Genomic DNA, 12,900 nt, shown 5'->3' on the forward strand with positions numbered 1-12,900 from the left:
GCACCCAGCCTTTGATTCTCATATCTGAAGATTTTTCTTTTTTTGAATATGCTTTTTATTAAGTTTCATTTTAGATACACCAACAAACAAATATATCAAATATTTTTACATCTATCTTACTTTATGCTCCATAGAGCCCTTGACTTCCCTCCTTCCCTTCCCCAGGTTTTCTTATTCCAATCTTTAATTCACAGTTTCATTAGTAAAAGACTAAACCATGACATAAGATTTATTTCAGTCCTGCTAACGTCTTCAGATTTCTACAGTTCTCACTTACACAGACCATAAATTTGCTTTGTTCTTTTTGGTACCTGAAGATTTTCCAGTCTTTATCACTTAATCTACATTTCTTAATTTCTCTATAACTTTTAATTTCCCTTAACTAACAATTCTCTTCATAATCCTCTCTGCTAGTTCTACTAGCGTGATCTGTTTATTACAATTGCTTCTCAGATAGTTCAGATATTTACTCCAGCCCTCTGAGATTCTGTGGTCCTGCAGGTTTCGGATCCTTCCTGTCATTTTATCTAATTCTGCATAGTTCCATTAATTTCATCTGCCTTTTCCCCCTCTTCTTTTCGGGTTCATTATTGACATGTGATTGTATTTGATTGTCCAATTAATAAATCTTATTAAAAAGAAAGAAAGAAAGAAAGAAAGTTCACAAAAGGCCATCCGTAAAAGAAACCTCCCAGATGCAAAGCGCATCTTTCTCCTTCCACTTCCCTCTGCAAACAGCTGTTTTCCTCCCTCCCGGGTTACTACAAGTCCCAGAATGCACCGCGCCGGCCCCGCCCCCTTTCCGCCTCCCTTGGCGCGTGCGCAGTCTTCCCGGCGAGGCTGCGAGGCAGAAGGTGAGTTGGGGGAGGGAGCGCATGGGGCAGGAGGGATTTTTTTTGGGGGGGCACCTTCTTCTTCCCTGCAAAACGGGGGGGGGGGGAGCAGCAGAGGGGGCCCTGAGGCCAGGGTCCGGGGTGCAAATGGGTAGCAGGGGTGGGGTGGGGGGTCAGGAGGGGGGCCGCCCTCCTCGGGAGTTCGCTTTCAAGGTTCTAGTCCTCAAGGAGGAGCGGGGAAATTCAGGGAGGAGGAGAGGGGCTGTCGAAGGCTACAAGCCCCTGGGGCTGTGATCTGCTCCCCACCGTGCAGGGCCAGATTTAGGTATGATGATAATAATAATAATAATAATAATAATAATAATAATAATAATAATAATATACTAATACTAATAATAATAATTTTATTTATACCCTGCCCTCCCCGGCCAGAGCCGGTCTCAGGGCAGCTAACACCAGTAAAATTACAGTAAAAACATAATAGGGGGGACCCCCCCCAATTTAAAGTACAGGTTAAAATGCAATTTAAAATGCAGCCCATAGTATAAGCTAAGCAAGCTATAGCTTAGGGGCTCACTGTCTTGGGGCCCCCCAAAAAAATTAAAGGAAAAAATAGTAATCTGGACACACATTTCCAAAATACAGGATAAAAAACAAATAAAATAAAACCTACATCCAGCAACAGTGTTTTGTAGGCTCCTATGATGTAAGTCATGGGCCCCGCCTGCTCCCCAAAATATCACCGGTTTGCTCATTTCTATATATAGGGTGCCTACATTCTGCATGGACTTTGCATTCTGCATGGACTTTTCAACAATTACTTTGATAAAATACCTATTTTGTGATGTGCAAATGGTCTTAGATACATACCTATTAGTATACATATATACTATGTATGTATACTAGTATACATACCTATTCGTGCAGGGCCGAATTTAGATCTACTACTAGGTCAAAATGGTCCAAGGCCTGGAAACGATGCCTTATGAGGAACGGCTAAGGGAGCTGGGCATGTTTAGCCTGGAGAAGAGGAGGTTAAGGGGTGATATGATAGCCATGTTCAAATATATAAAAGGATGTCACATAGAGGAGGGAGAAAGGTTGTTTTCTGCTGCTCCAGAGAAGCGGACACGGAGCAATGGATCCAAACTACAAGAAAGAAGATTCCACTAAACATTAGGAAGAACTTCCTGACAGTAAGAGCTGTTTGACAGTGGAATTTGCTGCCAAGGAGTGTGGTGGAGTCTCCTACTTTGGAGGTCTTTAAGCAGAGGCTTGACAACCATATGTCAGGAGTGCTCTGATGGTGTTTCCTGCTTGGCAGGGGGTTGGACTCGATGGCCCTTGTGGTCTCTTCCAACTCTAGGATTCTACTAATAATAAATTTTACTTATACCCCGCTCTCCCTGGCCAGAGTCGGGCTCAGGGCAGCTAACACCAGTAAAATTACAGTAAAAACATAATGGGGGAAGAAAAAACAATTTAATGTTCGCTTTCAAGGTTCTAGTCCTCAAGGAGGACCGGGAAATTCAGGGAGGAAGAGAGGGGCTGTCGAGGGCTGCAAGACCCTGGGGCTGTGCTCTGCCCCCCAATGGTGCAGGGCCAGCTCCCCTTCTTTTTTTCTTTTTCTTTTTCTTTTCTTTCCCATAGTGGCTTATGTTTTATGCCATGTACTTTGATATTTTTTGTAGTTTTTTAGTTTCCCCCCATTACTATTATTAAGGAATTTTCTTTTGTAATTTTGGTTGTCTCTATTTATATGTACTTGTATTGTTATATGTATTATATGTACTACAAAATAAAAGTACCGTATTTTTCGCTCTATAACACGCACCCGACCATAACATGCACGTAGTTTTTAGAGGAGGAAAATCCGTAGGCATGCCACCCGTAGGCATTTCCTCCATAACACGCACAGACAGTTCCCCTTACTTTCTAGGAGGAAAAAAGTGAGTGTTATGGTGCAAAAAATACGGTATTTTAAAAACCCACAACGGACTGACTGACCTCCCTGGGCCTCCCTTTCCTCGCAGGGACCATGAGGCTCTCCGTCCTCCTTGCCGCGGCGGAGAAATTCAAGCCGCACCCCGGCTACCGCTATGGCATGAACCGGCCCGGCTCGGTCGCCGACAAGGCCAAGAACCCTCCGTGGGTCTGGCGGAAGAAGATCCCCGTGGAGCCCATCAAAGACGAGGATTGGAAGTTCTTCAAGGGCGACACGGTGAGGTCTCAACCTGCTCTCAGCTACCCACTTTGTCTGTTTCACTCGCTTTGGCAGCGCCCCTGTCCCTGGTGACACATTTACCTGATTTTAGGCACTGAGCAAAGCTCTTCCCTGGGGCTTTTAGAGTGAGGTGGTTTGGGTTACTCTATGAGAAAAGCAGACAACAGATGGAGAATATTTATTTCCTAAAATTTATACCCTGGTGGGTTGTAAATACAACCACCTCATCGTGGTTTACTAAAAAAGAGGCAATAAAATTAGCAAGGAGAAAAAAATGGCAACGATAATTTAAGACGTCCCAAAAGTTAAAACAAAATAAAACTCACACCAGCTTGCTAAGCCATCTAGGTAGCCTTGCCTGAACGAGAATGTTTTTCTAGCAGGGACTGAAAAGGATACAGCAAAGCTGCCTGCCTGCCGTCAACAGGCAGGGAGTTCCGAAGGGCACCTACCTGATACCAATAATCCTAATAAATAAGGTGGCAAAACTCTGCCTGGCTGAAGAGACTATTGCGGTCCTTCGAGCTTTGCCCGCTGGCCATTCCTGCAAGGCAGGCGGGTCTCTCCTCCCGGCCGGAGGTCAGGATCCTGGACGGTCCCTTACCTGCCCCCAAATGGGGCCGCCCACCCAACCGGGGGTCTTCCCTTCCACCCCCATCCCTTTCTCTCTTCCTTTCAGGTCCAGATCCTGAAGGGGAAGGACGTGGGCAAGCAGGGGATGGTCTCCCAGGTGATCCGAGAGCGGAACTGGGTCGTTCTAGAGGGCCTGAATGTGGTAAGTGATGATGATGGTGGTGGTGCCCTTGGGCTCCCCCCCCCCAGGAGAGAAGTGGGGTGTTCTGGGGGCTTTGGCACACTGAGACCCTTATGTGCTCTTTGGCTCAGCCTTCTCGGTGGTGGCCCCTGCCCTGTGGAATGCCCTCTCACCAGATGTCAAAGAGAACAACAACTACCAGACTTTTAGAAGACATCTGAAGGCAGCCCTGTTTAGGGAAGCTTTGAATGCTTGATGCATTACAGTATTTTAATATTTTGTGGGAAGCTGCCCAGAGTGGCTGGGGAAGCCCAGCCAGATGGGTGGGGTATAAATTATAAATTATTATTATTATTCCTTCCCTCCCCTTTCCGGTAGCACTACCGATACACGGGCAAGTCCGGCGCCTACGGTGGGATGTACATGGCCAGTGAGGGTCCACTTCTGATCAACTGGGTGTCCCTGGTCGACCCCACTGACAGGTAAGGGGGCAGGGCAATACTAAGAATTTGCCCCTTGATCACCATTCCTGAATTCATTGCTTGTGATCCCTGCGTGGCCAAGGGTTGGACTTCAGCGGCCAGCAAACTTTTCCAGCAGCAGGGGTCCGGTCCACTGTCCCTCAGACCTTGTGGGGGGCCGGGCTATATTTTGGGGGAAAAAATAAATGAAGGAATTCCTATGCCCCACAAAAAACCCAGAGATGCATTTTAAATAAAAGGACACATTCTGCTCATTCCTGGACTGTCTGCAGGTCGGATTTAGAAAGCAATTGGGCCAGATCCGGCCCCTGGGCCTTAGTTTGCCTACCCATAGACTAGATAGCTCTTTGGGTCCCTCCAAACTCGATGATTCTGTGATCCCATGATCTGCGGGGGGTGAACGGCGTCCCCCTGAAAGCACCGTGGATTCGTTTCCAGAGGTTAGGCTCCCCTTCGTTTATTTAAGAGCTTTTCTAAACTACTGAATGTTCTAAAAGCCTCTAAACAGCAGGCTCATTTGCTGGAAGAAGAGGAAAACCCTCTAGCCTTCCATCGTAATTTGTTGTATATTATTATTATTATTATTATTATTATTATTATTATTTAACTGGCCTTCACCCCAAGGTCCCAGGGCCGTTTCCAGCGATTAAAACACAATCTTAAAAACAGTTTTGAACAAGTTAGATCACAGAAATAAGTTGGGGCATAAACATATATTTCTCAAGTATCCAAAGATAAGAGGTCTGTCTCCGGAAGCTGTAGAATGAAAGTCTCAGGATTTTTTAAAATGAACATTTAATATTATTTGTAAACCAGCCGGTGAGATTAAGGATGATTAAGAGGTATTTAAATCCTGCTAGGTAAATGAAATATCGATTGTTCTCCTTTTTTGTTACGACAACAAACACCTGGGGACTTATTTTCCCCGTGGGCCATATAATCAAAGACTGCAGAAAAATAGCAATGATATTTGTATTATTGTTGTTTAGCAGCTTGATGATTGATCCACGGACTAAGTTTATTTATTTATATTTCGTAAAACTGTATGTCGCTCAATTGTTAAAAATTACAGCATACAGAAAATTTAAACCCACACCAACTTCTGAAGCATCTGGGTGGCTTAAGCAAGAATGTTTTTAGCAGATGCTGAAATTCAGCTTGAGCTTGCTTTCAAACACGCCCCCCCAAACCCCACTTCCCCATCCCCGCTGGACTCTCCCTGGGCCCCCCTCTCCCTTCTCGTCTGCCCCTTGCCCCCCCAGGCTGCCCACCGAGGTGGAATGGCGCTACACGGAGGAAGGAGAGAGGGTCCGCGTCTCCCTCCGGACCGGCAGGATCATCCCGAAGCCCTTGGAGCAGAGAGACGATGGCATCGTCCCAGAACAATGGACAGGTGAGTGGCTCTTGCGTTTGGGAGTGGAGCTGTCATGGAGTGGATTTCTGTGGGGAAAAGGGAATCTGTTCACCTGTTGCCTCAGGCGGACCCTGCCTTGGTTCTGAGCTGTCCTCTGTCATGTGGACTAGAAACTTGGTTCTGGGTTTACAGAACCTGCACCATAGCATTAAAAAACACACCCAGTCTCCTAATTTCCTGCACCCCGTTTTCTCTTCTCCTCCTTTCCCCCCTGCCTTGCTGCTGAAGACTGCCCCAAGGACACGTCTGTTGAGGACGCTCTGGAGAAGACCTACGTCCCTTCCTTGAAGACGTTCCAGGAGGAGATCATGGAGCTCATGGGTATTGTGGAGACACGCCGCTTCAGGAAGTCCTACTGGTATTGAGGCCTTTCGTCCCGCGGATCTGTGCCCCACTGCCTGGACCCCAAAAGACTCTCAGCTTTGGGGGGAGATTGAGGAGGAGGCTGAGATGGGGGCTGTTGCCTCCTGATGAAGGGCCCCCTAAACCGGAATCTGAGTGTGGCTTTGTGTCTGTGGAGGTGGCCGTTCTCCTCTGGCAAACCTGACTATACCATCTATCTGTATCGTTAGTCCCATGAGGCGGTTTATGAGCCGTAGAAGCAAAGGTCACACGTCTACGGAACTATCTGATCCAAGGTGGAAAAGGTCATAATAAAGGATAGGACTTTCGGATAAACAAATTGTATCAAACGAAGGTAATAGTCAAGAATAAAATAGTACAGTCATACCTCGGGTTACAGATGCTTCACGTTGTGTTTTTTTGGGTTACGGACCGTCGAAACCCAGAAGTACTGGAATGGGTTACTTCCAGGTTTTGGGGGTCACGCATGCGCAGAGGTGCTGAATTGCAACCCGTGGGTTGCGGATGCTGTGGGTTGCGGACGTGCGCCCCGCATGGATCACGTTCGCAACCCGAGCGTCCACTGTACATGGTAATAATAGAACAGCGACACAATAGTACACGGTGAAACTCATTCTGAAAATAGCAGGTAATCCGAAATCTCTCTCAACAGTTATGTTAATAAATTAAAAAACATTCAACAAATGAATAAAAACAGCGGCAAAGTTACAATGCATAAAATGCCCCAGTGCATGAAAAAAAACACAGAAAACGATGGAAATGAGCAGCCCAGACACTTGTGAAATTTATGAGTAATGGGAATTTCCGGAAGTCTTCCCTTCCCAGCTGCTTTCTGCGGCTCTTAAAGTCCTGGGAGAGTCTGTTCCTCAGCTGGACTTGGTGGTGGGTGGGGGTCTTTTGCCTTCCTCTGCATTTCCTTGCTGAGGAGGGGGCCAAGGAGGAAGGTGTCAGGCTGTCCACATCTCCATGCCTCTTCTGGGAGCCTGTTTGCCTCCATGGCGCAGATGGAAAGGGGAAAACCTCTCCAGATCTCTTCCACCCTCTCTGACCCCTACCTGGCCAGGGATGATGGGAGCAGGAGCCCCCTTTGTGGCTGAATCCAGGTGTCCAGAGTGCCCATGCCCTGCTTTTTCCCTCTTGGGTATTCCTGTTCTCTGGCTTCCTGCGGTGTGGGGCAGGGTGTGTGGGTCCAGACATCCCCAAGCGGTCCCCTTCAGTCTTCCGCTGCCACGTCCAAGAGAGCAGAGCCCAGAGGGGTCTTGGCCGCCACCAGCACCAGGTTGCGGGGGGAGAAGGCGGGGTCAAAGAGCGGGAGCAGCTGGCAGTGGAACCCTGTTTGGGGAGGAGAGCCCAGTGAGGGTCCTGGCTGTGCTGGGGGCAACATTCGGGGGGGTGACAGGTATGGGGAAGGCTGCTTGGAACAGGGCCCTTCCTTCCCACTGGGCCTGCGGGGTTGATGTCCACCTCTAGTGCTCGTTCGTGGAATCGCAGAGTTGGAAGGGACCTCCAAAGGCCATCTGGCCCACCCCCCTTCAGCGCAGGAATGGTGGCTGGGGACCCCCCCCTCGCTTACCTTCCTCCTGCAGGAAGATCATCCTGTCCAGAAGCAGCAGGGTCTCCACCAGGGGGGCCAGCAGGAGGGCCAGGCTGAAGAAGGCCACCACTTTCCCCTCCTGGGCCAGCAGCGCCTGCAGGGGGCCAGGCTCCAGCCTCGTCGCCTGAGGGTCCAGCCCCACCCTCTCCAGGCCCAAGCGGGCGTACCTGGAGGCGGGAGACGGAGAGAGCCGTGCTGAGCCCCCGCACTTGGGCTGAAGCGCAAAAGGTCTCAGGGAAATCCCACCCACCTCTGCCCCGTTTTGGGGGTTCCTTTTGGTTTCCACACCCATTAGAACTGTAGAACTGCAAACTTTGTAAAGTGGTACCTCGGGTTAAGAACTTAATTCGTTCTGGAGGTCTGTTCTTAACCTGAAACTGTTCTTAACCTGAAGCACCACTTTAGCTAACGGGGCCTCGTGCTGCTGCCGTGCCGCCGGAGCACAATTTCTGTTCTCATCCTGAAGCAAAGAGGAACCATTTCTGGGTTAGTGGAGTCTGTAACCTGAAGTGTATGTAACCTGAAGCGTATGTAACCTGAGGTACCACTGTATAGGATAAAAAACACAGTGGTACCTCGGGTTACATACGCTTCAGGTTACAGACTCTGCTAACCCAGAAATAGTACCTCGGGTTAAGAACTTTGCTTCAGGATGAGAACAGAAATCGCGCAACGGCAGCAGGAGGCCCCAATAGCTAAAGTGGTGCTTCAGGTTAAGAACAGTTTCAGGTTAAGAATGGACCTGCAGAACCAATTAAGTACTTAACCCGAGGTACCACTGTACAAAACAGTTACAATTAATTGCACATTTCCCCCCAAATCTTGGAAGCTGCCCAGAGTGGCTGGGGAAACCCAGCCAGATGGGCGGGGTAGAAATAATAAATTATTATTACATCGTATTATTTAAGGGGCCTCCCAGAGGTCATCCAGCATTTCTGGAATCACAGCTAATAAGGTTCATGGCTGCTTATTGGCAGCGCCTTGGTTTCTGGGGCCAACCTTTGCTGTGACCCCACCCCATGTCCACACAGGGCTGTCCTCCACCCCCACCCCCAAAATCCTCGGGGACATTTGGAGCCACAGCTTTAACTGACTCATGGAACCAGAGAGTTGTGTGGGACCCCCAAAGACCCTCTCCAGTGGAGCTGCCTGGCCTGGCGCTCGCCGCCCCCTGGGCTCACTCACTCGCCAAAGGTGAGCTGGTGGGCCTTGGCGATGGTCTGCACCCCCAGGCGCTTCTTGGCCGGGTCAGCAGCCCGGATCACCGTCTCCAAGGCCGCGCGGAAGCAGTGGGTCCTGAGGGCGGCGCTGTGGCCCTTGAGCCGCCGGGCGTAGTCCTCGAGGGCGTGGCAGGCCCCCTCGCGGGCCTTGTAGGAGAGCCGGTGGCCGGGCAGGGCGGAGACCCAGGCGCTCAGGGGGTAGCCGGGCTCTGTGGGGCAGGGCGGGGGCCCAGGCCCTGGCAGGACGGGGGCTTCTGCCGTGGTGAGCTTCATGTAGCAGCAGGCCACGGAGGTGATGCCCACCACGTCGGGGCAGCGGGCGAAGTGGCGCAGGAGGGCCACGCTCAGGTCACCGCAGGCGTGGAGTCCCGTCAGGAGCAGCTGGCGCCCCCTGGGGGTGTGGCAGGCGGGGGCGCTGCTGGCCCCACATCCCGGGGGGCCTGGGAGGTCCTCTCCCCCAGGATCCACTCCTGCTGTCCCAAGGCTGCCTCCATCCACCGCAGGGCCACGCTCCTCCACTTCTGGGTGCTGCAGCAGTTGCCAGAATTCGGTCCATGGCGCCCCAGGATCCACCCAGCCAGCCACGTGCCGCGGCCCCTCCAGAGATATGCCCCTGGGGACCTGCGGGGAGGAGAAGAGGGAGAAGGTGTCACCCGGCAGGAGAACCAGGGAGGGGCTGGGTGAGGCCAGGACCCCTGCCTGGGGACTAGGAGGGGTTTGGGCCAGCCTCCGCCTAACCTGCTGAGCTCCCAGAACAAAGGTATATGGCTCTGAACAAGGTGTGTTCCTATTTCAACCATTTTTTCATAAACCATGAGGACTAGTGTCCTACTTTAATTTGAAAAGAAGGGCTGTGGCTCAGTGGGACGGAGCCTGGTTTGCATGCGGGAGACCACAGGCTCCATCCCCATTGGCAGCATCTCCACACTGGGCTGGGATTGGCTCCTCTGTCCCTTGGCCAGCTCCTCAAGGTCCCTCTGGTGGACATCATCATAATAATAAATTTTATTTATACCCTGCCCTCCCCGTCCAAAGCTGAGCTCAGGGCAGCTAACACCAGTAAAATTATAATGGAAACATAAGGGGGGGGGGACAACCCAATTTAAAATACAGGTTAAAATGCAATTTAAAATGCAGCCTCATTTTAATAGTAGCCCATAGATCAAAACCATAAGGGGAGGGAAGACATAAGGGTCAGGCGGAACAGCTCTGTCTTGCTGGCCCTGCGGAAAGATGCCAAGTCCCGCAGGTCCCTGATCTCTTGTGACAGAGTATTCCACCAAGTCGGGGCCAGTACTGAAAAGGCCCTGGCCCTAGTTGAGACCAGTCTAACCACCTTGTGACTTGGGACCTCCAAAATGTTTTCATTTGTGGTCCTTAAGGTCCTCCACGGGGCAGACCAGGAGAGGCAGTCCTGTAGGTACGTGGGTCCTAGGCCAACATGCCTAGGTACAGCCTGCACCCTCTTCCTTGCTCCCCTTAAAATACTCCTCCTCGCTTCTGATGTCAGCTACAGGAGTTCCCCCAGATATTTTCAGTTGGAAGGGACCCTAAGGGCCATCTAGTCTAAACCCCTTCAATGCAGGAACCGCAGATGAGCTTGCATTCAAGATAGAGGCCTAGAAGGCTCAGCTCCTGGGATTCTGCCCGGGGGATCCATGGAGGTTGAAGGAGAAGGAGAGGGCAGTAAGTGGAGGGCGCGTGGCTCACAGAAGCTGGAAGGGACCCCCGAGAGTCATCTAGTCAACCCCCTGCCGTGTGGGAATCCACCAAGTGCCTGGGGAAGCTGCCTGCCATGGCTTGGACCAGAGGGACTGGCCCCCGCCCCCTCCTCAGGAAGCCAGGACCCTCTGCAACACACCACATCCCCTCCCCACCCCTGACGTTCCGCCTCCTCACCTGCCCTCCTCGCTTAGCCCTCTCTTTCCTCAGCGCCTGCACCAGCTCCTGGTCAAACTTGGCAGCCTGGGCGACCAGCCGGGGGTCTCCCTCGATGGCGGTGACGGAGAGGCCCAGGCCGAAGGCCAGGAAGCGAGAGAGGTGGCCCTGGGGGAAAGGGCAGAGAAGACACTGTAAATAAAGCAGGCTTTGCAAGACTCCGAAAAGGAAGAGGAACCCGAGAGGCCTCCTCCATCCCTGCTTACCTGGCCAGCGCCCACGTCAACCACCTGGCGGCACCCCGTGAGCTCACTCAGCCGTTTCACCATCTGCGGGGGAAACGGGAGTCAGGGAGTTCCCTGTGGAGCTGCCCCCCAGGTAGAGGGACCCTCTGGTGGCTTCAGCAAGGGGCAGCGGCTGCTTTCCAGGAGAGGGAGAGGAGGAGGATGGGCAACAGCAGGAGAGGTAACCAGTTGTGGCTGGAGGAGGTGGTGGAAGGGAGTGTGCGAAGGAAACACTGGTGGGCAGGGCCACGGGGGCATCAGAAGCACAGCAGTAGTTCCTGCAGTGACCCGCAGCAGCTCTGGCAACAGCCCCCCCCCCCGAAGCAGATGCCTTGCTTGGACCCTCCGACAGGCTGTGGAGGTCTTATTCTGGGCCTGGTTGGCACTGACTCACAGCAGGGCCTTATCAGTGGTGGCTTCCTGTTTGTGGAAGATCCTCCTTCGGGAGTTGTGCCCGCCTCCCTCGTAATTGGCTTTCAGGAGTGAGTTCAACATGGATTGATAATATGGACAGATTAGCTACATACGAATGAATTGCATGTCGACACAAATTAAGAATGAATAAATAGGAAGAAATCTGGAAAGAATATTTAAGCGATAAGGTGGATAATGGTGGGAGGTGGGGAGAGGAAAGAGAGGTGGGAAAATATTGTTAAAAAGGTTTATTCATAGGTATATCAGTGTATTCAAATCTGAACTGTCAAATTGTGTTATTGTTGTTATGGTTTTTGTTGTATGTGTCTTTTGCAGTTGTTGTTTGTATTGACAAAATGATTAAATTTTTTTTTTTTAAAAAAAGACCTTTGTCTGTACTCAGGCTTGGCATCTGACGTGTGTTCCTGGTGACCCCCAAATCCCTGATTTGTAGAAAACAAATGCCCTGTTTTGAGAATGCTTTCCGGTAGTGGTGCGTTTGCCAACCTGGGCATGATGTAAAGGGAACAAGTGAGAACAGGGCTGGGCCTGGCAGTGGGGGTAGCAGTTCTTGCCTCCTTGGTGACACGCAGCTGGGCTCGCTGACTCGAGCCGCCCTCCCTCCCCAGCTCAGCCGTACCTGCCCCAGCCGACGGATCTCGTGCTGCTTCTTGGGCTTGACGTGTTTCCGGAACAGCGGCGGAAGCCTGGAGCTCTGGCACTGGTTGTCCCGGAACTCTTCCGGCCTCCCGGCTTCCGTGGACTTGCCGGCCCAGCCGCTGGGCCTCCTGGGGAAGGCCAAGGTGTGGGCAGAGGCTTTGAAGGCCAGCAGGGAGAGTGGCCAAACCGAGCTGTACCTGGGGGGGGGGGGAGGGAGACAAGTGGTGGCAGGTAACGTGGAGGCTCTAAACCACCCACGTTCTCCTTCGTCTTTAATGGCAGGGGAGGGACAGAAAATTAAATTCACAACACAGCCTCTGTGTTTTCAAACCGTGAGAAAAGTGCTTCGATGGGAGCCCAGCATCCCTTTGGCCCTCCGTTCATACAAGGCGGGTTCAAATGCACCCATTTCCAAGGATGCACCCTTGAGGCTGCCCAAGGAGACCCACAACACCCTCGACCCTACCTGGCTTCTTCCTCTCTGGTGTGTCTGTTTTCCAGTAGGAGGGTGGCCAGCTGTGGGGGCTGGAGGTCAGCCAGGGCGGCCTGCCAGGACGGCGGGAGGCTGCCCCACAGATTGTCTGTGAAAAACTCCTAGCAGGGAAGAAAGAGGGTGGGGTGGAACAGGGTTACAGTTGCGTGCTTCTTGCCCCCCGTCCCCTGGGAAATGCAGTTTGTTAAGAGTGCTGGGAACTGTAGTTCAATGTGGGAAAACTATAGTTCCCAGGGTTCTTTAAATGTATGGTGTGCCTGCAGCCTTGCAAAGAGTTGGGAGATGGG

The 12,900-nt window shown here is 51.5% G+C and overlaps 2 protein-coding genes across 6 annotated transcripts in view; one reads left to right on the top strand and one right to left on the bottom strand.

Annotated features, from left to right (window-relative positions):
• The first annotated feature begins 693 nt into the window (after nt 1–693).
• MRPL24 (mitochondrial ribosomal protein L24) lies at nt 694–6,446 on the top strand. Its single transcript, XM_083477340.1, has 6 exons — nt 694–854; nt 2,867–3,054; nt 3,737–3,832; nt 4,190–4,293; nt 5,556–5,686; nt 5,936–6,446. The coding sequence occupies exons 1-6, from the start codon at nt 776–778 to the stop codon at nt 6,070–6,072; spliced, it is 735 nt and encodes a 244-aa protein (XP_083333466.1). The 5' UTR covers nt 694–775; the 3' UTR covers nt 6,073–6,446.
• Nucleotides 6,355–12,900, bottom strand: part of LOC310694191 (methyltransferase-like protein 25B) — a 56,238-nt gene continuing 49,692 nt past the window's right edge. For all 5 annotated transcript variants that reach the window (XM_083477148.1, XM_083477146.1, XM_083477149.1 and 2 more), the window contains 7 exons: nt 12,587–12,714; nt 12,101–12,317; nt 11,029–11,091; nt 10,784–10,930; nt 8,850–9,505; nt 7,644–7,831; nt 6,355–7,402 (listed from right to left, as the gene is read on the bottom strand). In XM_083477148.1, the coding sequence (XP_083333274.1) occupies nt 7,284–7,402; nt 7,644–7,831; nt 8,850–9,505; nt 10,784–10,930; nt 11,029–11,091; nt 12,101–12,317; nt 12,587–12,714 (1,518 nt within the window). In that variant the 3' untranslated portion in view covers nt 6,355–7,283. The remainder of the gene's footprint in view (nt 7,403–7,643; nt 7,832–8,849; nt 9,506–10,783; nt 10,931–11,028; nt 11,092–12,100; nt 12,318–12,586; nt 12,715–12,900) is intronic.

Source organism: Podarcis liolepis (assembly GCF_965112155.1).
Source record: "Podarcis liolepis genome assembly, chromosome: 15".
In the NCBI taxonomy this organism is placed as follows: domain Eukaryota; kingdom Metazoa; phylum Chordata; class Lepidosauria; order Squamata; family Lacertidae; genus Podarcis; species Podarcis liolepis.